A 24978-nucleotide genomic window follows, 5' to 3' on the forward strand; every position below is an offset into this window, starting at 1 on the left:
TCTTTTCTGTATTAGTCAATAAAAAATACTTTAACTGGTTGGAATTGTCTTGAATTTATTCTTCAGAGAACATTTTATTTTATTTACAGTATTTACAGGAACAATTAAGTTTCACATTCCAGCTGTGCCTTTGTAAACCATCCTCACAATTAAATCTATTTGGTGTCATTTATTAGAATGATGCTTCTTCCTCCTACTAAAACCTTTTTAAATTAAGACTTCCTTTAAATTCAGTTTCTCATCAAGAAGGTTGAGGATAGTTTGTACGTTCAGGATGCTTTAACCTGCAGCAAAAACAATTTACACCTCATACTGAACGTCCTGAAGCCGACTGAAGCTGCGTCCGTTCAGTGACAATAATGATGCCAACAAGCCTCTACTATTGTAGGCGTCAACCGTTCCTTCGAGGCGGATGGTCACGGGCCGGTTGGCGAGGCCGCTTTCACCGTCTGGCCACCTCAGTCCCAGGTGGTGGCGGTGAATCTGCCAACATAAGCACACGCTTTTGCTACCAAAGGTATGAAACGTGACAAACGACATTAAATAAACCTAGAAGAACAACAGCTGCTAATGCTTTATGACAGCTCCTCCTACCTTAACCAGTGTGCCATCGTTGCAGTGCCACACGATGCCTTCCACCTGACCGTCTGAGCTCTCCTGGAACCAGGAGCATAGCTGCTGGAAGTCCACAGGTGGGGGGTTCCTGATCAGAATACAGCCATGCGGAACCAGGCAGTGGACGGGCTGCTTCTTACTTCCCAGTCCTGTACAGAGAAATCAACTTGACTATAGATGAAAGCTGTGATGATGAGGGAAGAAAAATTAAATTAACCTTTTAAATATCCGCATCTCCACAGAGCAGCCTTAGCTCAGGTGCACTGATCAGGTCGCTGCCCTAATAAAGACACCAATGACTGCATAGAGTCACAACATTTATCATAACCTTTGGCTTGATAGTACGGTTTTGAAAAACAATTATTATGCTAAAAATTGTCAAGTTATTGATTTAATTTCAATTCAATTATTTCAATAAAAAAAAAAACTACTTTCAAATTCATATACACGACAATAGACACTCCTAAAACAATGAATCTTGAATGAAAAGATTTGTTTCCAGTTCTACGGAGTGTTAAAAGCGACTAAACTACATGCAAGATTTAAAAAATGAATGTAACATAAAATCTACCATTAAATAATTCAATGTACCATATATTTTGTACATCATTAAAGTATAAAATTTCATTTTAGAATTGAGTTGTTTAAACCTACAGTTATTTATTTCTAGCAGAGTTGGTTTAAAACTATCAACTTGATTATTTAAAACTGTCAACATGGCCCATCAAACTTAGTGGGTGGGATTAAAGCGCCTGCTATAGAAGCCCTGACATCTAATTGGCTGATTCACACAGAGCAACACAACTACTCACCAGTTTGCCAAGACCCTGAGCTCAGTATTATGCTAAAAATAACTTAAATAACATTTTGCAATTTATTTACAAATTCTTGAGAGCTTAAGTTAGTGTTAATCAGTGGGCGGGACAACGATTGAATCGATGTTATGTAGGGATGTCAGATATCAATAAAGTTGACTGAACTTCTTGATCATTTATAAAACATTTTTTAAAAATTTGCTCCCATATCAAGAAGACCTTACCATTCACATAAGAGCCCAAATTATTAGGGATGCACGATATAATCGGCCCCCTATCGGTATCGGCCTTAAAAAGGAATATCGGACATCGGCCACCCCACCGATATTTAACCCGATATTTGATCAGCTTCTGAGTTTCTAAAGTCTAAAAAATAAATACTACTTCTTCTTCCTCAAAAACTTCTTTTTTACAGACTTAAAAACTTCTAAAGACGAGGGAAAAAATATTGATACATTTAAATATCACAATATCTTCATATGCTGATATATTGCCATTTAAAAAAACCATATCAATCTCTTTTACTAATGAAATATTGCTATATGTCATCGTTATGCTACGAAATCCCCCGAAAGTTCACGAAATTTTGCCATATTTTTATATGTTGATATATTGACGCGGTATCGGTCTATTTTACTAACAAAATCTCACAAGAATTTGCAAAATATCACGAGAGTTTGTAACAGAACGATGAAATTTTGATTTTGAAATTAAAATAGATCGATACCCGCGTTTTTAAAAATCAATTTGATATCAGCATATGAAAATATATTTGAGTATATTATTTTTCAAAGTGTCAGAAATGGATAACAAAACTGCTATTTTCAACGACTACTTATTTTTTTCCAGCTTTAACATCGGTAACGATATCGGTTATCAGCTACATGAGTTTTAAAATATCGGCATATCGGCCAAAATCCCAATATCGTGCATCCCTACAAATTATATTTTATAATATGCTAAATAAAAAAATAAAAACATTATTATACTGTAACAGTTTATTGTGCCAGCTGTATTAAATACTGAGTGAACAAGGAAATATATTCTTGTACATTATTAAATCACATATTTAGAAGATATAATAAAACAGGAACCTAGGTTACTGAAAAAAAGATGAATAAAATATGCGTTTCTAATGTACATGGATATAAAAGTATCATTAATAGAAGTGGATGTCGCTCTGATATACTGTCAGACTATTTATCATCTCGTTTCAATGAAGCGGAGTGTAATTATGATGTAGTTATCACAAACAGGATGGCTATCAACAAGGCAGATCATTTCATAGCTTAGGAGCTGCTACAGAAAAAGTACAGTCTCCTCTGAGCTTGCAATTTGTCTTTGGGACCCTCAGAAGTAACTGATCAGCTGACCTAAGGGAACGGGAGGGTGTGTAAGAATGTAACAGCTCAGACAGATAAGGAAGGGCAAGGCCATTAAGAGTTTTAAAAACAAATAAAATCATTTTATTTATAGGCAGAAAAAACAAAAAGGTCCAAAGCCTGATTTTTGCAAAACTGATGTTGAAAACGCCTGCTGCAGTTACTGTTATAAAAGCTTTGCTTGGAAAGGAGAGAACGCAAGTCATCTGTCAAAAACACTTCGCCGAAGTGCCCAACATACAAAGATGCGGTTTTCATCAGCAAGCTCTGCCTCTCAGTCAGATCCAGCAGGTGTGTACGCATGCAAAGCAAACATATGAAGCAGTGAAATAAGTTTGCATTCTTTTAATTAGTGCAGGATGTTTAATCGTGGCGTTTAAAACAAGCAACAAATGTTTAGGCTATAAATTATTTGTACATTTAATACGGGGCTTTTTTTTGAATACTTGTCTGAAACTTTTAGATAGTTTTATTTTATACATTAACCCTTATTGTATTAATTTCATGAAAAAAGCTATTTTTATATTATTTATTTATTGTGCTTTTGTCGTAGATGTTTACCAAATAAACTGGTCATCTTTTGTTTTTTGACTCAGAAAGGAATGGCTAAGGTACCGTATCGATACCGTTAATAGTACTAGTTGGGCTAGTAGCGCCTTTAAACCAGTGGTTAAATAGGCACCATTTAGGGAATAACTTAAGGAAGAAAGGAGTCTACGCTCCAGTGGATGCATGCTTCACTGCAAAAAACTTACATCTGAAGAAGTAATTTTTACTTAAAATGAGAGCATTTTTTCTTGAACTGCGGAGGTAAATGAGACACTTGGCCAATGGAACAACACAATTTAAACGTAAAATAAGAAAAATTAAATACATTGCATTATTTCAAGTGCATATTATCTAATTATCGTATTTTAAGAGTAGAACTACGTATGTCTTTGGCAGATTATCTAATTCAACTGCTCAAATTAAGGGTAAATACACTTGTACTTATTTCTCGATTGTTTTTGCAGCGTTCAGAGCAGAGTTTCCTTCCCTCCGCAGCCTGAATGTAAACACAGAGCTGCCTCACCGTAAGGGTTTCCATTGACATTGGTTCCGATGAGCTCCAGCGTCAGCTCCTGAAGCTCTGCCAATGGGACTGCGGTTATTTCCAACATGTTCTCATCGTCGCAGCTGGGCTTCATAACAAGAGCTTCCCCGACCTCGTAATCGACCACAGAGGAGTGCCAACAATACTGCTTATTGCTCCGCTCCACCGGAACCCAGCCTGCAGCAATCAGAGTTGATGGTTGATCATTGTTGCTTTTGGAAAATAACAGCTTTAAAAATACTTTCATGGAGCTAGTTTTATCTGTATGCAGTTGATGTGATTTGTATTATTGTTGCAAGGGAAGAATACATTTTGTACATGAAAAAAAAAAACTATTCATAAATGAAACAATTTTTTTTCTTCCCCTTTCTACAGATTTTAATTGGAAATAAATTAAAAAAAATCTATAAACAGAAAAGAAAAAAATTGAAAATAAATTTACCAAAACCTTTTTTGATAAAAATTTTTTTTTAAAGTTTCTTTTCTAGATTGACCTTTTTTTTCCTCATTAACAAAACATCTGCCCTAACCCCTAAATCCCTCAATCACTATATACAGTGGGGACTATATAGTGAACTCGGTTAACTGACCGTTCGGACAGATGATCACTAGTTTTCGCTCCCTGTTGGTCACGTAACTCCACCTCCACCTGCCTGCGCCATATTTGTTATTTACTGCCGCTACATCAAATCCCATGACGCTTTGTGAGGAGAGCTATTGCAAAGCATTCTGGGATATATCTGCTCATCTAGTGACCATTGTTGATCACTACTTTTCAAGGAGCAGTGCGGAAAATTTTAAGTCCACTACTTTTTCCATCAAGTAGACATTCAGACACTCATTTAAAATTGCCTAACAATATATAGTGCCATATATAGTGATTAGGGGGGACGTAACGTCTGAATCCCCTAAATCTCTCAGTCAATATATGGAGCAGGAACTACAGGTGCTGGTCATAAAATTAGAATATCATGAAAAAGTAGATTGATTTCAGTAATTCCATTTAAAAAGTGAAACTTGTATATTATATTCATACATTACATACAAACTCATATATTTCAGATGTTTATTTTGTTTAATTTTGATGATTACAAATGACAACAAATGAAAATCTCAAATTCATCATATCAGAAAATTAGAATATTACTGAAGACCAATAAAAACAAAGGATTTATAGAAATGTTGGCCAACTGAAAAGTATGAACATGAAAAGTATGAGCATGTACAGCACTCAGTATTTAGTTGGGCCTCCTTTGGCCTGTATTACTGCAGCAATGCGGCGTGGCATGGAGTCGATCAGTCTGTGGCATTGCTCAGGTGTTATGATAGCCCAGGTTGCTCTAATAGTGGCTTTTAGCTCTTCTGAATTGTTGGGTCTGGTGTATTGCATCTTCTTCTTCACAATACCCCATAGATTTTCTATGGGGTTAAGGTCAGGAGAGTTTGCTGGCCAATTAAGAACAGGGATACCATGGTCCTTCAACCAGGTACTGGTAGCTTTGGCACTGTGTGCAGGTGCCAAGTCCTGTTGGAAAATGAAATCTGCATCTCCAAAAAGTTGGTCAGCTGCAGGAAGCATGAAGTGCTCTAAAACTTCCTGGTATGTGGCTGCGTTGACCCTGGACCTCAGAAAACACAATGGACCAACACCAGCAGATGACATGGCACCCCAAACCATCACTGACTGTGGAAACTTTACACTGGACTTCAAGCAACGTGGATGAAGTGCCTCTCTTCTTTTCCTCCAGACTCTGGGACCTTGATTTCCAAAGGAAATGCAAAATTTACTTTCATCAGAGAACATGACTTTGGACCACTCACCAGCAGTCCAGTCCTGTTTCTCTTTAGCCCAGGCAAGACGCTTCTGACGCTGTCTGTGGTTCAAGAGTGGCTTGACACAAGGAATGCGACAGCAGAAACCCATGTCTTTCATACGTCTGGGTGTGGTGGTTCTTGAAGCACTCACTCCAGCTGCAGTCCACTCTTTGTGAATCTCCCCCACATTTTTGAATGGGTTTTGTTTCACAATCCTCTCCAGGGTGCGGTTATCTCTCTTGCTTGTACACTTTTTTCGACCACATCTTTTCCTTCCCTTCGCCTCTCTATTAATGTGCTTGGACACTGAGCTCTGTGAACAGCCAGCCTCTTTAGCGATGACCTTTTGTGTCTTGCCCTCCTTGTGCAAGGTGTCGATGGTCGTCTTTTGGACAACTGTCAAGTCAGCAGTCTTCCCCATGATTGTGTAGCCTATAGAACTAGACTGAAAGACCATTTAAAGGCTTTTGCAGGTGGTTTGAGTTAATTAGCTGATTAGAGTGTGGCACCAGGGGCCATCAATTTTGAACCTTTTCACAATATTCTAATTTTCTGATATGATGAATTTGAGATTTTCATTTGTTGTCATTTGTAATCATCAAAATTAAACAAAATAAACATCTGAAATATATGAGTTTGTATGTAATGTATGAATATAATATACAAGTTTCACTTTTTAAATGGAATTACTGAAATCAATCTACTTTTTCATGATATTCTAATTTTATGACCAACACCTGTATATAGTGGACATTATAGTGAACTCAGTTAACTCCCCGTTCAGACAGATGATCACTACTTTTCGCTCCCTGTTGGTCACATAACCCCCTGCATGATGCCTATGGCATCTTTGTTATTTGCAGGCTGCTGTGACAACAAATCCCATGATGCTTTGCAAGGAGAGCTCTCCTCCCAAAACGTTTTGTGATATATCTGCTCGTCTAGTGACCATGCATGATCACTGTGTTACAAGGGGCAGTGTGGAAAATCTGGAGTCCACTACTTTTTCATCCACTAGACGTTCGGACACTCATTTAAAATGGTGTAACACTATATAGTGATTAGAACAATCGAACACAGCCTATGACTTTTACAAAAAGATGCGTAGCAACAGTTTCTGACACTTTACCATCTGTGTTAAAGTTAAAGAGTGATCAAACCCCCCACCACCTCCATCAACCATTAACACCCCCCACAGGGGCAGCTCCATAGCCCATCCAGTAGCAGAGATCAAAGCCACCTTTTGTTTTTTTATTATTTTGTTACACCAATAGTATATTATTCTCAGTGCTCCCCACTATCAGAACTAAAGAAGCCTCTTGGATGAGAGGCGAAACCACTTCTAGGAAACTTCACCTCCAGTTGCCTAGACTGAGCTTTTCAAGCTTGATCATGACCTGGATGACTGAGGATCTTCACAGATGTGTTAAACACACCTGTTATGCTTCGGAGCATCAAATAGCCAAAAATCTTTGATCAGGTGTTTGAATGCCATCCCCTTGGACACCCCGTCCCTCCTAAACCTGCTGAAAGCTGCAAGGATGTAACAGTTCTTATTTCCTAATGGGTCTCAGTACTGAAGAGGTTTTTCGCACACTTGATATCTTTTCTCTGAAAAAAAAAAAACCTTTAATTGAAAGAAGCTTTAATCAACTTTTTTTAACCCAAAACTGGAAGACAAAGGATATCAAAGAACCTGGGATATGTCCGTGCTCATCAGGAACGGGATGTCCGTTGTGATGTTTGACCCTGTGAGCAGGAATCCACGTCTCAGGCACGGTTTTGAAGTCTTCCTCCACGTTCCAGGAGAAGCCTGGAAGAAACACCAAGTGAGAAAAAATAAAATAAAACTCAAAACAGAGGAACATGTTTGCTCCACTACAGTGGCGGTTCTAGACCAAAATGTACCAGGGGGCCAGGAGGGGGCCAGCGTGTTTTCATGGGGGAACAGAAAAGCATGAAATTTAAAAAAGGGAAAGTGATTCAAATATATTAAGAAAGCTGCAAGAAGACAAATTTCTATTCTATTAGGTTTAATTAAAATTCTGTCTTATTAGGTCAATATACAATCAGAATTTAGGAATGTTACATATTTTTGACTTTATGCAAGTTAAAATAACCTTTTTCTATAAAATCAGAATTAGAACTTAAGCAAAACTAATAAATTCAGCTGTAAAAAATTATTAGTATTTTTCTTAATTTGTTTTTTAAAAAACATTTAACAGTTGAAAACTGGGCTCCTATCTCAATACCACTGAAGCTACCCCCTTATTTTTTTTAAATAATTAGTAAAACATAATTTATAAAGAAAAAAAATGTAAATAGATCCAAAGGACCTTCCAGTAACCATGTCTGCTCCAGTGCATATCATCATTAGAACTTCTCTTAGTATTATGCCTTAAGTACAGGGGCCAGGACAGGGGCACTGGCCCCCGTTGGCCACTGTGTAGAACCGCCCATGCTCCACTACAAAGACGCTACCTTTACAGCTCCTGTGAGCATGTTGGTGCTTCTTAAACCTCTTCTCTGCCTGCTTGTTGGGCTTCCTGTCAAACCGGGCCCAGAGGTACGGCTGACCTGATAACAAGACGACAACATTCATTATTAAACATTTGCTCACTTGTTTTTTTCTTAAAGGCTGAAACAAGAAGCATCATCCTGATCACCTTGATACGTAGTAACGTAGCAGCAGGTCCCGTCCAGTTTTTCTGTGGCCAGAGCATCGTCGACGTTTGCCTCTATGGCTAAAGGGTTCACCTTTTCAGTGGCAACTACCTGAAACTGCTGAAGATGGACAGAAAGAGGAGCGTTTATAAAAGGTGGAGCTCATCTGAGACAGCAAATATATACGAGCCACTAAAAATAGAGACTTCATTGTTTATATATACATAGAAGAACAACGTGGAATAACAATGTGGGGGGGGGCATTAATTAGATTAGCAATTTTAAAACTAATTTTCAAATGTCGGAGTTACTCAGGATTACACTTAACAAAAATAAGACACTAAATTTCTCCCCCAGTAATATGCTTAGAGCGGATTTGCCGCCACAAAGAAGAAAGAGCTGCAGCAGATCAATACAAGTTAATAGAAGAAAGAACTTCTTCACTCAGAGCTTACAGTAGAGACCCGAAACAATAAACTCTGGACAAGAAAGCTTTCAAGTTCAGGAAAAGACTGGGAGGAAATGGAGAAAAAAAATACATAAATCACAATATTGGTTGGAAATATCAAAATAGATTTTTGGCAAAATGGATCAGCTCTAGATGGAACATGTGGGTTTTAGAAAAGTTTTTAGAGCCCAAAGAAGACAGACGATGCTTCAGAGGGAATCTGATTTAAACAGATCCGACCAACGTCGTAAGGTGTTCAAAGATCCCAATAAGGACGGATCTACAGGGAGACAAATGCTCTACTTTTATATCATTAAAATAATTGTTTGTCCAAAAGACCCCAACAGCCTTCAAATTAAAGGAGGGGTTTGAACAATGATGAAATGTGATCCCTAATGTAAACAGAGGGACAGAATATAGCAGCAAATAAATACATATTGCATAAAACACAGAGATGTAACATTTATCTATTTCATTGAATGCAATTCATTGCAATTTAATAAGTCAATATCACATTAAATAATAAAAAAATGGTTAAAATAAACAATTATATGACATAAACAAAATGTTTCATAGTGTTTATATAATTATTTTCAATCAATATGTTTAAATAAATATAGGGTGAAGCAATGAGGCGTGTTTTTAGGGGATCCTCAGTCCGATGTGTTGTTCATTTTTTTGAGTCTCAGACTGAAAATTTCGGGAATGTCTGAATTAGAGGAAAAATGACGACTGAGAGTGAAACAGCTGAAGAAATGAGTGTATTATTTATTTATGGAAGATTTTTTTATTTTTAGCCCACACCTTAATATGGGTATCTGTCAATAATCAAACCAAAGGTTCCTTAAAAAATATTCTTTACAAAATAAAATCAGGTGAAACTAAAACTTTGCCACTTGAGTATACAGCATACTGACTAATGGAAACAATTTATCATCGTAAATGAAAAATGTTAATATGTTTTCTTGCAACTGTAATATAATTACTGCTCTACATGAGGTGCTCTGTCAGCTAAAGGTATATTTTAGAGTCTATTCTCCAGTTAACGAATAATCGATTACTAAATTAGTAGATGATTATTTCAATAATAGATAAATCTGATTAATTTTTTTCAGCCCTATACCAATGAACAAACTAGTTTTAACAGCACATGAGCCATGCTTTAAAATAATAAAGAACTGTTTAAAGAGATGATGGTGGATGATGACCGGTCTATAAGTACAACCCTGATTTTTTTTATTTAGTCATTAATCAAATTTTGTTGTTTTGTAAAGGCCTTATAAAGGCAGCAAAAGACTTAAATCTTAGACGAAGGCGATTTTGAGCCTTGTGAGTTTTAAATGCAACAAGAAATTAAAAACCCTGCAGGATTTAATTTGCACATTAATGTACTACTGAATCTTGACCTATCATAAAGTTAATGAAAAAAAAATTAAAGAAACAATACATTAAGATTTAAAACTGTAAAGTGATGAAAAATGGATCAAACGTTTGAAAACCACAGGGCTGTCAACTCTCACCCATTGGGAGTGAGACTCACCCATCTCAGTGTCTTCACATAATCTCACTCCATATTCCCAATTTCTCACACTAAAAAATGACAGACATTAAAACTCAACTCTGTTCCACTTATTTAGGTATAAAAATACCATGGTGATCAAAATCCAGTCCGCGTTTTTAATACAACCTTAGTGCTAACACAGGAGGACGTGCCAGGTTCACATCCAGTCTGTATTTTTGCACCAGCCCACCTATTCACTGCGCCAGATATTGAACAAAGATTAAGTATTTCTGAGCAGTTATTATGTGGTACGTCATTTTAATTTTCATCTTATCTCATCTGGACTAGGATAATTCTCTTTGTAAATTATAGTAGACTTACTCGAGTAAATATTAATAAAAAATACAGCCGCTAGTTTAAATTATTGATGTGGAGAGTGAGTGTAGGATCCCATCAAATGGTTTGTTTTCTCTTTACCTGGTGCTTTTTTTAGTCCCAGTTTTAGTCCATGCTTTGCTCACAAGTTAAATCATTATTGCTCAGTCTAGTTTAATAATCTATCGTTGGAATTAAAGCAACACAAACATTTTAATTCTTAAAACATTCAGGTATTCCTCACAAACCAAAAGGAGGTTAACAAAAAGAAAAGGAAAGGACCAACTACATTCAGAGAGGATGTGAAGAACAACTCAGTTATCCTGGATTCATAGAGGAGAAACCACATGGATGTTCTAATGTTATTATTACTTACCATACTCATTTATCCTTATTATGTTCCACTGAATATGTTTAACCCATTTAGGCCTAAAACGCCTGGAAAAAACATCTTAAAAACCTATGGCCGATTTTAAAAAATACCCCTAAAACCTGAAGTTTTTCTGTAAATTCAGCAACTGTGTCAACGCCTTAATTATTGATATCTCAGCTTCTGTAGCAGATAGAACTCAAAATATATTTTATCTTTGAAATTCTTCCAAAAAAAAAAATGTGAAAAGCAGTAATCAAAAAAAAAAAATTCAACCTTTTATTTTTTCCATATGTGATCATGTCTTCATTGAGAATGTGCAATATAAAACGTTTTCAAAATAAAGAACAAACATTACATAAATAACTATCTGATGATTACTTATTAACAGTATTATTATGCATAATAATGCATATGTCTGTGTTATAAATTGCATACAACCTACCTCCAGATGGCCACAAATCTGTCCCGGGACATATTTTGGGGGAACTGCGTCCTGAAGAGAGGTTTACATACACAGCCCAATAAATGTCTTCATCTCCGTCACAGTCACGGGTGACCACTTTGCCATCTTTGCTCTTGTTGGAGTTTGGTTTGTTTGGTCACTGTACCTATTCGTCTCGGTAACTAGATGCATCCAAAGTTCTTCATTAAAAATATGCTCAAATGCCTGCAGCGGTGTGGTGTCTGCAGGCAAATCAACTTTCACTCCAGGTGTGCGGTTGAAAACACTCCGTGCATTGCGGTGGTAGTTCGATTGGTTCAGCGCGTTCAAAGTCATCATTTCATCTATACCGTCATCAAAGCCGACACACTCCTCAAAATCACTGCCTTCCGACAACTCTTCTCTGTCAAACTCCTCCATGTTTGCTTGAAAAAAACTTCTTTCTTCTTGCTTGACTTATATGCTCTCCCGGCGTCAATGGTAGAATGACGCAACAGCACCCCCGGCTTGAATGGTAGAAATGCGGTAATGCTTTCCCGGCCTAAATGGGTTAAACACTTAATTTCCATCACATCTACAAAAATGAAACATCCAGAATAATGCTGCCTTATGTCATGGAGAGTTTTTCTAGTATCTACAGCCTCCTAGGAGGTCTGAATTGTTTAAATGTTTTGTCAATTGTATAAAAAAAACAAAAAAACTAATAACATAATAAAAAGCTTTTTAATCCTTAGCCTATTACCAAATATTCATACACAGTGTAGTTTGCAGAGGATTTGATTTCAGTGGTTCCTGTATTGGTGCCTGTAATCCAGTAATAACTTATTAGTCGTGATGTGAGGAGAAGCGACGAGGCAGTGTTTCTTCTAAGCGCGTGTCGAGGCGTGATTCATTTAGAGGAGGGGCCAAAATTCATAACGTCCGAGGCCTCGCTACCATGATACCACGTGACCGCTTCAGGAAGTGGTTCAGAAAGCACAAGAATTTTGAGAGGCTTCTAAACAGCCTCAGTATTCAGTCAAGATGTGGGAGATTGTATGAGTTGCAGTCAGCTGGATAGATTATAAGAATAGATTGGTTGTTTTTCTAACCAATCTAGTTGCTTAAATCTATTTTGGATAGAATAAACAATGTAATGATTAAAATCTGAGCAAGCCACCAGACACAGCTGTAACATTAGTGTTAAGTAGTATTTTCTCAAGTTGTACAGGTGGTCACATAAGAGGTGTCATCTGTAAGACACAGATTCCCACTCCTGAGGTTGATCGTTCAAGACCTTCCTTTGACTTTTGAAAGTTGCGATTATGTTTAATTATTTTGGCTAATGAGACTAATTTGTATTGGTTTGCCCTAGTAAAAATATAGATTGGGTAAAAATGCTGCCACATTAGGTTGGTTTAGCCAAAAGATTGGTTGACACAACTTCCAACGTGATCAAGACCAAAAAATGGGGGGGAAACTATTGGGGAGAGAGAGAAAAACAATTGCATCAAAAAACACAATTTTATTACAAATTGTAGTTTTGCACTCCACCAGTAGGTGGTGACATATTCACATGGAGCTTCATGAACTTTGGGGATCGTTGAAGCAATTTGGCCAAATGGTTCAATGCCTCATGAGGCTTCATCTCACCATCACTACTTATTAGTTCCGCATTGTTTAATTTACTAGAACTGCATAGAAATAATAAACACAGCTGTGATATTCTTAGTTTAAAGTATATTTAAGATGAAAGTATTTTAGTAGGCCCCGTTCTGCATTACTTCAATTCTTTAAAAATCACCAGAATATAAAAAATAATGTATATTGTATGAGAAAATTTTCCACATAACTAAAGATCACTGTAATTCAGTAACATTTACTGTTCTGTAGAAATCCCACATTTTGCCACTTTGTTTCAGTTAAATCCTCTGAAAACCTCCAACCTATAGCTGCACCTGTATTCATCTAACCCTGACAGGGTTCAAAATCTCACCCCAATGTAAGCGCCTGAACTTACATGAGAATTTCTATCCTGTATCACTTAATACTACTAGTAGTAGGTTAAGAAGCGTAGAAGTTATTTGAAGTATGCGCCTGTGAGAGTGTGATATGTTGATGTCTTTCCCCCCCACAACTTAGAATAAACCACCAGTTTGGATAAACAATTATATTTTATTAGAGCTTCAAGCTCAGAAACTAGTAAATGGAAATGGAATAGTAAATTGCTTTTTTTTAACGAAACAATCGGACCATAAAATAAAAGTTGGCCTGGATTAATCAACAGAAAATTATGTCACCAAATAGCCTTCAGAGGCACTTAAATGCAATCAGTTCCTTATGAACCCAAACTCTTATTTTGAATCGAAATTTAAAAAAAAAACTCAAAACTATCAAATATGTCCCGGGACCGTACTAACTGAAATTCTGGATCATTTAACAGTAACCTCATTTGAAAATGCAAACCGTGGTGAGACAACCCCAATTTACCCACATAAAGTAAACATCATCAGTGTTACCGCCAGTCTAGGCATACAAATACATCACAAACATACAGCAAAACAATATAGGCAATAACGTCACGGCGTCCCGAATGTCCACCAACACAACTGTAAGCACAGTTCCTTGGAATCGAACACCGGTTATCCGTTCGGTGAGACCCCGCCCCGCAGCTGCACAAAAGTTCTGTCCCCAAAGTGCAAAAGGCTCCTTAAAGCAATGCTGTCTTCGGTGAAGTCAGGTGGCAGGGTATACTCACAGTTCCATAGACGAGAAGAAGGGAGAGGGTAGAGAAAGGAATGTTCGACCTGTTCGGATCGGAGCGAACCAACGTTCATGGACCCCAGCGCCGTCTTCTCGCTGCGGCTCGCCAGCTGTCACCACTCGCACGGTTCCAACACCCAAACTTTTCTTAAGACAAGTTTACTTGCAGGCATATATCTTCACTGCACCAAACTCCTCTGGCTGTCGGCGTCCGCAGCACGGTCGGAATTCCCCCTCCTTCCTTCTTCTGCTCCGCATCTCCACTCTCTCTCTACACCTGACGCTCTCCCTCCTTGGCCGAGCGTCACGTCACGTTACTCCACACACCAAGGTTTGGTGAAAAGTTGACAGCCCTGAAACCTAGAAATCCTAGAAATAGATGTATCTAGATCCTAGATTCTCTTTTAGATAATCAATCCCCTGATGTTAAATTATATAAAAGTCATCTCCTTCAGCTTAAAGCTGACTGAACTTTTAAATGATCAAATCAATAGTAAAGGTGAAATATTAAATTGGTACAATTCAGGTATCGTTTATCAGCCAATATCATCTTCATAGGAAACGCATTTAGTAGAGCACAGACAAAACTGAGCTAATAAAGTGAAAATGTATTAAAATCTATGCATTTATCCTTAAATTGATGAGGTGAATGAGATTAACGCCCTAAAATGTCGTGAAAATGAACTAACTGCATATTATCCACTTGAAATAAGATAATAAATGCGGACTAGAGCATAAGAGAAGCAGAATAAATGAGATGGTGATTAATAGTTAGCTTTTATCTCACCTGATGCTCTCGCTTTCTGGACGCTTCGTCTTTAACGTCGGTGAGAAAAACACAGGGTATCTTCTGCTGAACGGAGCCCAACCGGCGCATGGCGGCGGAGGAGCAGGATTCCTCTGCCTTCTTTATTCTTTGGGTTTTTTAAGTTATCCTCGAAAGCAATAATGTTAGCAGCAAGCGGACAGCATGTGTATGTGTTTACAGTATGATGCGACTCTTCTTTGACCAAATGTTAATCGAATCACACAGTAAAGGAAGGCTCGTTAGCGCCACCTTGCTGTCTGGAGGAAAGTCGCACAAAAATAGCTTGATAAACGGGAATATAGTGAATATAAATATATATACAGTATATGTATATATATAATTTTGGGTAACGTGACATTATTTAACCAGTAATAAAACCAGATTTACTGTATTAATTAAATTATGAGTGCTTTCAAAGTAAAATGATATTTAATAATGGTTTTAAATATGTACATATAGTCAATATATAAAATAATGCACCCAAATTCAAACCCTTTTTTAAATTCATTTAACAATTTCAAAATGAGTGAACTTCCTGTGAAATAATAATAAATGTTATACATGGTTGTACATGTAATTAGGGGTAAAAACAATGGCATCATATGTGCTTGAGGTAAAACCTTAAATTGCTTGATTGCTGCATATAGCAAATTCCAAAGAAATATCTATAATTTGGCAAGGCAAGTTTGTTTGTATAGCACAGTTGAGCAAGAGGACAATTCATTTCCTTTCTAGGTGACATGCATTATGGTTATATAAATTTAAACTCAGTGGCGTAATCACCATTAGGTAAAACTAAGTGCTGGTTGATCCCAGGCTGTTCTCTACATCCAGTCTGTTCCTCTACTTGGTTTGATGTATCACAGCTGAAGGTGAACTCAAACAAATGAGAAAAAACTTACTTTTTGGTTGATAACTATTTTATTTTACTACCAAAGAAATAAAATATTTTCATGAACCCCAAGTTCCTGAGAGCTCCATAAAACTCCCCATATGCATATAGTCAATACAGTTATTATTTATGAACATTAATTATGTGTTTGATTTTAGTACTTTTGCTAAAAAGTGAGTCTTCAGTGTCCTCTACATTGAATCGGTCCATCTTACTGCACACATGCGAAAAGGATCCAGGAGACAGCAGCAAATAACATGAAAACAAACAGGAGGAAAAGGAGAGAAGAGAAGAAAAAAAAAGATTATAAGAAGCTACTCCAGTTGGGTTGTGTCATTTTTTAAGATCATGCACTATATACCATTAAAGCACAATGAAACCAAACATACAACATCAAAATACTACAATTATTTACAAATATAAAATAAAAAAATTAGCTACCAGGAGTAGGGTAGGATCCCATTTCTGGGAGAAATCCAGTAGAAACCAGTGATGAGCCAAACAGGATGTAAATGCATTTATACTGTCAGAAAATAATGCTTTTTATAATCATGGATAAAAATAAAAAAAAAGTGATTTAGGTATTTTTTCTTAAAGCACAATCAATGGTGACCCAGACATTTTATGGTTGCGTGTGGGCAAATGAATCTGCGGTTTGGAGCATGTTACTGGTATAGATTGGATAGTGAATAAAGTCAGTCAGTCAGAATCATCTCACTGCAAAATTTCCTGAGGCCGTTGACTAATAAAGAATTTAGGAACAAAAGGGCGAAAAAAATATAAACATAAAAAAAATAAAAATAAGAGAGATAAGGAAGACAAAATGAAAAAGGAACAGGAAGAAAAGGGAGCGGAATATGTGTGAAATGGACAGAAGAAGAAAAAAAAAGACAAGGACAAAAGGAAAAGAAACATGACGACTTGGAAAAAAGAAAGGACTAAAAAGTAAAACAAATAATTCAGACACATTATGTTAAATGTATACATCAGTATAATTACCCTATTTATTTCTATATTATGTCTCATTTCAGACGGCCTTATATCAGCCTTTGCCTTGGGCTCCAAAATTCTTAAACCCACTGCTGCTTATAATAATAAATAAGAAAAAAGTGGTTTATCCAGAGAACTGGGGAAAAACTGAAAACCCAATAGTGTGATTTGGAAGAAAAACTTTCTTATGGCTACAGCTGCAGTAAAGGCAGTAAAATGCATAGTTGACAACAAATACATGCTTTTATTATTTCTTTATGGCCTCCCTAAAACATTTCCTGCTCCTTCAGAGAACAAGCATCACAAAATGTACATTTAACATGGAGTGCATGAATGAATTGACAAAATGTGTTAATATGTATTACTGTCCAAGTATTTCTTTGCTATCTTGATATTGCACAGACTCACAGTGGTTAGGATACACATGATAATATAGTTGTGATATATTGTGCAGACAGATACAATAGAATGCTTTAAATGAAAGCTTAGTCACCTAATGGCCTAGTCAAAGTTCAAACCTATGTCTGTCTTTATGATATAATGATGGGATACAAAGTGTGTCATAATTATCTATTTAAATATCATAATTAACTTTCAATTCTCCTCATTATTAAAATCTCGTCAATAGAACTTATGAGAGTGGGAATTAGCACTTTAAATCGTATTATGGCTTAAAATCTCATAACTTCTAACAACATATAACATCTTATAATAATTCCTCAAAACCTCACAATTATGACTTATGAGAGTCAAAACTATTACTTTGGATCATATGGTTATAAATTTCATATTTATGCTTTAGGCTCTCAAATTTGACTTTAATCTTATAATTATTACTTAATATCTCATAATTATGACTCATGAAAGTTGAAATTATGACTTTAAATCTCATATTTTTACTTAAAATTTCACAAATTAGTTTTAGATTTCATTTTTATTATTTAAAATCTTATAATTATGCCTTTAAGTGTTATTATTATGACATACCATGTGCCATCTTTTTTAATTTCAGGTGGCAAAAACATACTTCCATAATAAACTGCTCAGAATTGTGGCTAACTAAAATAGTCTGCCTCTTTTCAGCCTCAAGTTGTTGTGTTTTCTGCCTGCCTGTAGTTTACAGAGTGATTTTGTCTGTGGTGTTTCATACAACATGTCGGATCGACGCCAGGATCTAAATCAGGCTCCAGAATCACCAGCTACTCTAAAGAGTTTGTTTCCAGGCATGGATTCACACAGAGTGTAATATCACTGGAGTACTTCATGCTCAGTTCTTCATCAAGCTCCATTTCTGCTCCGTCTTCACTCTGTAGCTCTATCTCACTGTGCGTGTTCTTCCACATCTCCGTCTCCACGTCGTCCTTATGGAGCTGCCGGACAAACAACCGGCAGATTTTCCTTTGCCATAAAGAACAAAAACACAATCATGTTTTCTTTACTCTCTAATGCGAGGATTTTTCGATTGCTTCAATAATCGTAGTAAAATCAAAGTTACTCGTCCTCCATCAAGTCTTGTATAGAAGGACGGATGCAGATGATGTGGAATTGATCCATTTTACATGTTTTCAGTTTAATAAAAGTGTCATTTATGAATGAATTTAAAGCCACCGAATTATTGAGGAACATGACTCACGCTTTGTAGCACCACCAGGCGGTCACTGCCGTAAGAAGAAGCAGAATGATGCTGAGGCTAATGAGTACGATGTGAGCGGCTGAGAAAGAAACAAACCATTTTAAAAGGTTGAAACAGACCATCGAAAAGACGTCTGTCTAAAGGATACACTAAAATTTTTTTAGACAAAAAAGGAGCAGAAACATTATGGGTTTATTTTACTGAGACAAAACAAAGGTCAACTATATCATCTTAACTGCATCTTATTCTAAGGTGTTTTATTACTCATTATTCTGATCTGCTTCTATCTCATCTGTACGATAAAATGAGACTATAAACTCCAGTCACCTGTCTAATAGTGTTTTGATTTTCCTTTTTTAGCCTAAATAGAACCTCAGCATTGGGTGCAATGAACTTACAAAAACAGTTGTGGCGCTATCTATTGGCAGTACCACTTAACTACCAGAAAGCCAGATAATGCAGCTGCTAGATAAGTACTGACTGTGCTGTAATGCTCAAAAACAACAGCTCAGAGGATATACGATATAATACTAGCAGCACTATTAGCAAAGACACTTCCTCAGGTGTCTATCAGCTTTATGGTAACATCAGAACGCTCCTGAGCTTTAGCTCCAGCTTCAGAGAACTTCAATAGTCAGACTCTTTTTCCAGAGCAACCCCAGTTTTATCCCTCCTAGAATAAAACATCTTCATGCGCCTTTCTAGCCTCGATCTTTTACGTTTCATTTTTTTAAATGACGCTGTGAGTTCAGCACTCGCTCAGCTCCAATGCTTCGTCTTGTTGACCTATTGTGCTCATGCTGAGATGTAATCCGGGATGCCGTTATCGTAAATATACACAGAAGGCTTTATTTACTAACAAAATTTGCTAAAAAAAAAAAAAAAAAAAGCTTGAAAGACAAAAATAAAACATACTATTCTAGCAGGACACCGTCATTGGTATTAAAAAGGTTCTATGCAATCAGATTGGCTTACTGACATATAAATAAAAAATTCAAACAATGTGACTATGTGCCTTTTTAAATGAGTGAAATTATTTTTAATCAGTTTCACACCTAAAAACCTTTTTTTTTAATCTAATACAAAATAATAACTGTGACAGAATACATTTAAAATGATCAGTTTAGATTTCTTGATGATATTGAAGTTTATGTGCAAAGAGAATAAATGAACATGTCACCATTACCCTTCCCTCATCTTTTTGTTTTCTGTTTTGATGTAAATTAATATTTGCAAACTATTTATAGTGAATCCAAAAAAAAAAAAAAGTTTACCACTTAGCTGGAGGCTTGCCGGGCTAACCGATGGTTGCAGACTGAGCTCAGAAGAAACAGCGGGACTTGAGGACGGACTGCAGGTCAAAACGGCAAAAGTGACCCTGGGGGGTATGGGGGTGCTCAGACGGTTAGGAGAAAGGGGAACGTAGGGGGACAGGTGTTTAACAGAGGAGGAGGAGAGGGAAGATGAAGGCTGGTCTGTTGTCTCTGTGAAGGGGTCTGAAGCTGAAGGGGTCTGTTTGGTGGGATTATCCACTATTGGTGGCAAACGGGTTGTTGATCTGTATGTAGATGCAGAATATGCTGAGGTCTGGATCATCGCTTCCAGTGAGGTAGAAGATCTGGGAGGTTGTGGACTGGCTGTGCTTGGTTTCAAAGTTTGGTTCTGATCTGTAATTGCTTAGAGCAGATAAAACACACAGAAATGTTTGAAATGAGGCTAAATCAGAGAGAAAACACACAGAATAAAGCTTGAGCCACATTAATGCTAGCATAGGTTTTATGTTCAGTGGGTAGGGATGTTCTGTACCTGAAGTGTTGAAGCAATACACCATAAATTTTTTACTAAGTGCTGCCTGCCACACTACCATGCCACTTTTCCCTGCTCCACATTTAGGGTCAGGTTTTATCCGTGGGATGACAGCTTTCATTTCAGCCACCCAGCCATATCTGTTGGAAACAATTAATGTTTAACACAAAAAAAGGTGTTTATAATCACAAATGATGATGATGACATTAGCAAGTGCTGACCAAATGGGACAAGTATACCAGCACAGAGTAATATAATATAATTATGAATTGCATTCGTTTCCAATTCTGTTTGCCAGAATTTCTCTTTATTCTGGGGGCTGGATTTCCTGAAAAAATAGTGACCTTTATTTCTATTGGTCGATGTGTGTTTGTATTTGGGATGAAGTGAAGAGAATGGGATCTAGAAAATGTAATTTAAAGAGAATGGAATTTAAAAATATAAAATCTTTAAAAAAAAAAAAAAAAAAAAAAAGGAAAAGAATATAAAATATGAAATACTGATTGAAAAAAAAGGATATTTTACAGTTTGAGGGTAATTTTTGTGTTTTATTATATTTGTGTATTATAAGATTTTATGTTTCTTAATTCCATTCTCTTTAAATAGAGTTTTAAAAGACACATCCTCTTCCCTTTCAACCCAGCACAATTAATCGCTTGAAGTGTACATTGACCAATAATATTGCTGTTGCAATAACATCCAGCAGACCAATAGAAATACATCCTCACTCCATAAACCAAATCCATTATCTTATTTAAAGTGCATAATATCTAATTTTCTTCTTTCAAGGAAGAAAATCATCTTATTCACTTTCGTAAGTTAAGCTCAAATACCCTAATATAAAGGAATTCTAACCTATTTTTACATCAATTTGCACAGTGTTGCCTTTCTATTGTGTTTCTTAGGCTTTACACTGTGTCTAAAATCAGGAAGAAAAAAATATCCTCTATGAAAAAGGCACACAAACTAAATAAAATTTTTTCTCCATGCAGCAAGATCATTTTACTTGATAATATTTCTTGATTTAAGATTTTTTTAATTTAGAAATAAGCATGCTGAGCACTTAAAATTAGAAATTATATCTTAAGGCAAGACAAATGATCCAACATTTCCTAATATAAATTTTTGCCTTTACAAAGTATTTGTTCGTATATATATATATATATATATATATATATATATATATATATATATATATATATATATATATATATATATATATATATATATATATATATATATATATATATATATATATATATATATATATATATATATATATATATATATCACATTGCATATTTAGATAAACTTTACAGCTGTAATTTGAGAAAATGTGGAAATATTAAGTGAGTTTGAAGACTTTTACTTGGTAAAGAAAATAAGGAAATACATCTAGTAACAGCTTTGGTCTTGGTTGTGCAACTGGGTTAATATATCTGAGGGTTTTAGATAAATAAAGATTTAAGATGTTCACAAAATAATGAGTTACATGTCCTTGTTTTGTTTTTTACTTTTGGTCTCATGGGACTTCATGCATGTAGTTCAATGATCGTCCTACTTGCATGTCTCCAGTCCGTGCTGCACTGCTTCCTGCATCTGAGCTTCGGTTGCTATGGTGACGTTCAGAAGTAAGCAGGCTGCTGTTGCTTCAGTGAAGTTTAAGGTGTACTTTTCTCCATCCCCCAGCAGGAAGATTCCCATTGGTTTGTCAGACTGAACCGGAACTAAAATGTTGCAGAACGATGGTGGTTAACCTTTCAGATGAAATCCATCATTTATTTTAGTTGTTATTGAAGGCAGTACAAAATAATAAAGGTATTAGAGAACGTATATTTCAACACAATAAAATAACCTAAAACACAAAACCAATAGATTTAAATATGTCCAAATTGTAATCGCAGCTTCTAAACTTTATAAGATACCTAAAGAAAGTAGGGAAGTCTGTTTTTTTAAGTTTTGAGACCCACATCTTCCAAGAAGCGTTTTTATCCCTCTAAAGTTGAATTACAAGTTTCTTAGAGATATTTAAAGCATAAGAGAAGAAGCAATATTCCGCTTCCTCACACTTTCCCTTTCTTCAACTTTTCCAAAGTCTTATTCAAAATTGTACAAGACTCTTGTGCAATTTTGTATTTAATCAATTACTGATGTGCATTTATGGATGTAGCTTTTATTCTATGCAAAACCCGTAATGATCCTAAACAATCATTGGTCCAAAGATCAGCTGCTCAGTGGCGCAGTGGGTAGCACTGCTGCCTTGCAGCAAGAAGGTTCTGGGTTCAAATCCTGGCCCAGGGTCTTTCTGCATGGAGTTTGCATGTTCTCCCTGGCTTCCTCCCACAGTCCAAAAACATGACTGTTAGGTTGATTGGCTTCTCTAATTGTCTAATTTGTCCTTAGGAGTGAGTGTGTGTGTGAATGGTTGTTTGTCCTGTGTGTCTCTGTGTTGCCCTGCGATGGACTGGCAACCTGTCCAGGGTGTACCCCGCCTCTTGCCCATTGACTGCTGGAGATAGGCACCAGCACCCCTCGCGACCCCAATTGGGACAAGCGTGTAAGATGATGGATGGATGGATGGAAGTTCTGATAACTAGAAATAGAGAGAGTTTTGTATTTTAAGTCAGATATCTAAAAAACAAAAAACGACTCTTTGGTAACTCAAACATCTCTTACAATTGCTGAGAGTGATAAAGGTGTCATTTGAATATAAATATTTTAAAATAGTAATCTCAATTCTTATTAACATGAAAAAAGCTCAATAAACAGAAGTCTGAAGAAAAAAATAGCTTAATAGGAAATAGGTAAGAATGAGGAGAGTTTGACTCTCACAGTTATTTGCTTCCCAGTACTCTATGAATTTATAGATTATTGTTGTACAGAGCACCAGTTAAAGGTGTAGATTATAGAAACACCACATCAGTCAAATATAGGAAGGAATCCTCCCACATCAGTTGTTGCCCTTTGGGAGGAAAAGCAGTGTTTTCTCCAAGTTTTGGTCGGATTTTATCAGCAGAATCACACAAAAGACACAGCTAACAAAAATATGCAACAAAAAGCCCAAAATATTGGTTTTTAAACCCAATGACGGTTTTAATCATGAACTACAAAAAAGTTGATTCCGGTGGAGAATATTTCAAAAGCTAGAAGTATATACTAAAAGAGATAGAAATGCTAATGGCTGCTTAATCCTGTTGCTTCAATGCCCCGTTAGGTCATGGAATCGACCAGTAACTGGAGGAGTGCTTGAATATATATATTAATATATTTGATATATATCTATAAATAATATATAAATATAAAACATATATTTTTATATTGAAAAAGCATTTTAAAACAATAGCACTGCATGGTTTTTGTCAGTTTGCTCAGAAATATTTCCCACCGTACTTATCCTCAGATGTTTCTTCAAATGGTAAAAGCATGCTTATTTATTTTATTTTTTGATAAGCTCACTATGTCAGAGGTAACAAGTTTGTATTTTTTGGAAATTTGAAGCTAATTTTTTCCTAAAAGTAACACCAGTGAAACTAGCACCACATTTAAAATAAACACCAAGTAACACAATCCAAATACACTACCTGCATTTTAAAACTAGAAAATGAGTTACAAAATCATAAAGGAAATAAAGAAGAATTTATATAAATAAAATGTGGATAAAATAAATCTACACTCTTACCTTTACTGAGACTGGAGGCTGAAAGATGCACCATTGCTGTAAAGAACCCCAGAAACATGGACATGAAGCAGCTCTGGCTTGCCATGTTTCTCTGTGAGATATATAGCTAATGTAGTGAGTAATTTAGAAGAAGAATCCAGAATACGGAAGTGGGTCCCTGAATGGTGCGGAGGAAACAGGAAAACCGAGGCCAGCTCTGCCCGATGGCCTTTGAGCCAGATAGAGCAAGCATCCACATGACCGCAGCCCTCAGCGTGTTTTAGTCAAAGATCGTTTTGGTCATTCGATTGCATAGATGACACATACAATATATCAGTAGCAAGCTGTTTAGAGATCATAGAGGATGTCCAGGAAATATACAAGCAGGATTACAGGAAGTGTTTAGGAATCCAAGAGAAACAAATGTAAAAATATAATCCTTGGCTATAAAAAAAAAAACAAGCTGATGAGTAATATAGGGCCCTTATTCGTAAACATGGATGAAAGACCATTATTACCCCTTTGGGTGTGTAGCTTAGTGGTGAGAATATTTCCTGCTTTGCCAGCATTTCTCTCAGAGCTGTTTGTCTTATCAGTAGAGTAGGAAAAGCTTCTTCCTTTGCAACCTTGCTTATTTTTCTTTTCATTAGTTTTTTTTTAATAGTTTAATATAATCTCACTTGAGTGCAAGTTAATTAAATAGTCTGACAAATAATAAATCTTATTCTAATTTCTTTTAATTTCATGCCACAAATAATTGAAATGGACATAAAAAGAATACTTTCATTAAAGTGTTAGTTTGTCTAAACCTTTTCAAAAAATTTTCCTCTTTACTGTAAGGTATCCTCTGTAGTTTTTGACTGAGAGGCCAACTAATGTGTCAGAGGGGAAAGAGAATGAAATAAAAAATGCATGGAAACCCGTGA

At 36.1% G+C, this 24978-nt stretch overlaps 2 protein-coding genes across 5 annotated transcripts; both read right to left on the minus strand.

Annotated features, from left to right (window-relative positions):
- Positions 1 to 34: 34 nt before the first annotated feature.
- cunh12orf29 (chromosome unknown C12orf29 homolog) lies at positions 35 to 15286 on the minus strand. 2 transcript variants are annotated; one of them, XM_038286918.1, is made up of 7 exons: positions 15053 to 15286; positions 8387 to 8501; positions 8202 to 8297; positions 7417 to 7533; positions 3885 to 4082; positions 595 to 764; positions 35 to 483 (listed from the first exon to the last, which is right to left on the minus strand). In XM_038286918.1, the coding sequence occupies exons 1-7, from the start codon at positions 15140 to 15142 to the stop codon at positions 301 to 303; spliced, it is 969 nt and encodes a 322-aa protein (XP_038142846.1). In that variant the 5' UTR covers positions 15143 to 15286; the 3' UTR covers positions 35 to 300. The 2 variants fall into 2 exon arrangements, with proteins under 2 accessions (XP_038142846.1, XP_038142845.1); XM_038286917.1 differs by having other exon boundaries at positions 8387 to 8504.
- Positions 15287 to 15975: 689 nt separating this feature from the next.
- Positions 15976 to 24311, minus strand: LOC119784710 (lymphatic vessel endothelial hyaluronic acid receptor 1-like). 3 transcript variants are annotated; one of them, XM_038286908.1, is made up of 6 exons: positions 24074 to 24311; positions 21956 to 22121; positions 20395 to 20534; positions 19863 to 20264; positions 18589 to 18667; positions 15976 to 18325 (listed from the first exon to the last, which is right to left on the minus strand). In XM_038286908.1, the coding sequence occupies exons 1-6, from the start codon at positions 24156 to 24158 to the stop codon at positions 18271 to 18273; spliced, it is 927 nt and encodes a 308-aa protein (XP_038142836.1). In that variant the 5' UTR covers positions 24159 to 24311; the 3' UTR covers positions 15976 to 18270. The 3 variants fall into 3 exon arrangements, with proteins under 3 accessions (XP_038142836.1, XP_038142835.1, XP_038142834.1); XM_038286907.1 differs by having other exon boundaries at positions 17180 to 18353; positions 21956 to 22151; positions 24074 to 24302; XM_038286906.1 differs by having other exon boundaries at positions 17180 to 18353; positions 24074 to 24296.
- Positions 24312 to 24978: the final 667 nt, after the last annotated feature.

Source organism: Cyprinodon tularosa, unplaced genomic scaffold (assembly GCF_016077235.1).
Source record: "Cyprinodon tularosa strain WSP-4 unplaced genomic scaffold, ASM1607723v1 ctg232, whole genome shotgun sequence".
Classification (NCBI taxonomy): domain Eukaryota; kingdom Metazoa; phylum Chordata; class Actinopteri; order Cyprinodontiformes; family Cyprinodontidae; genus Cyprinodon; species Cyprinodon tularosa.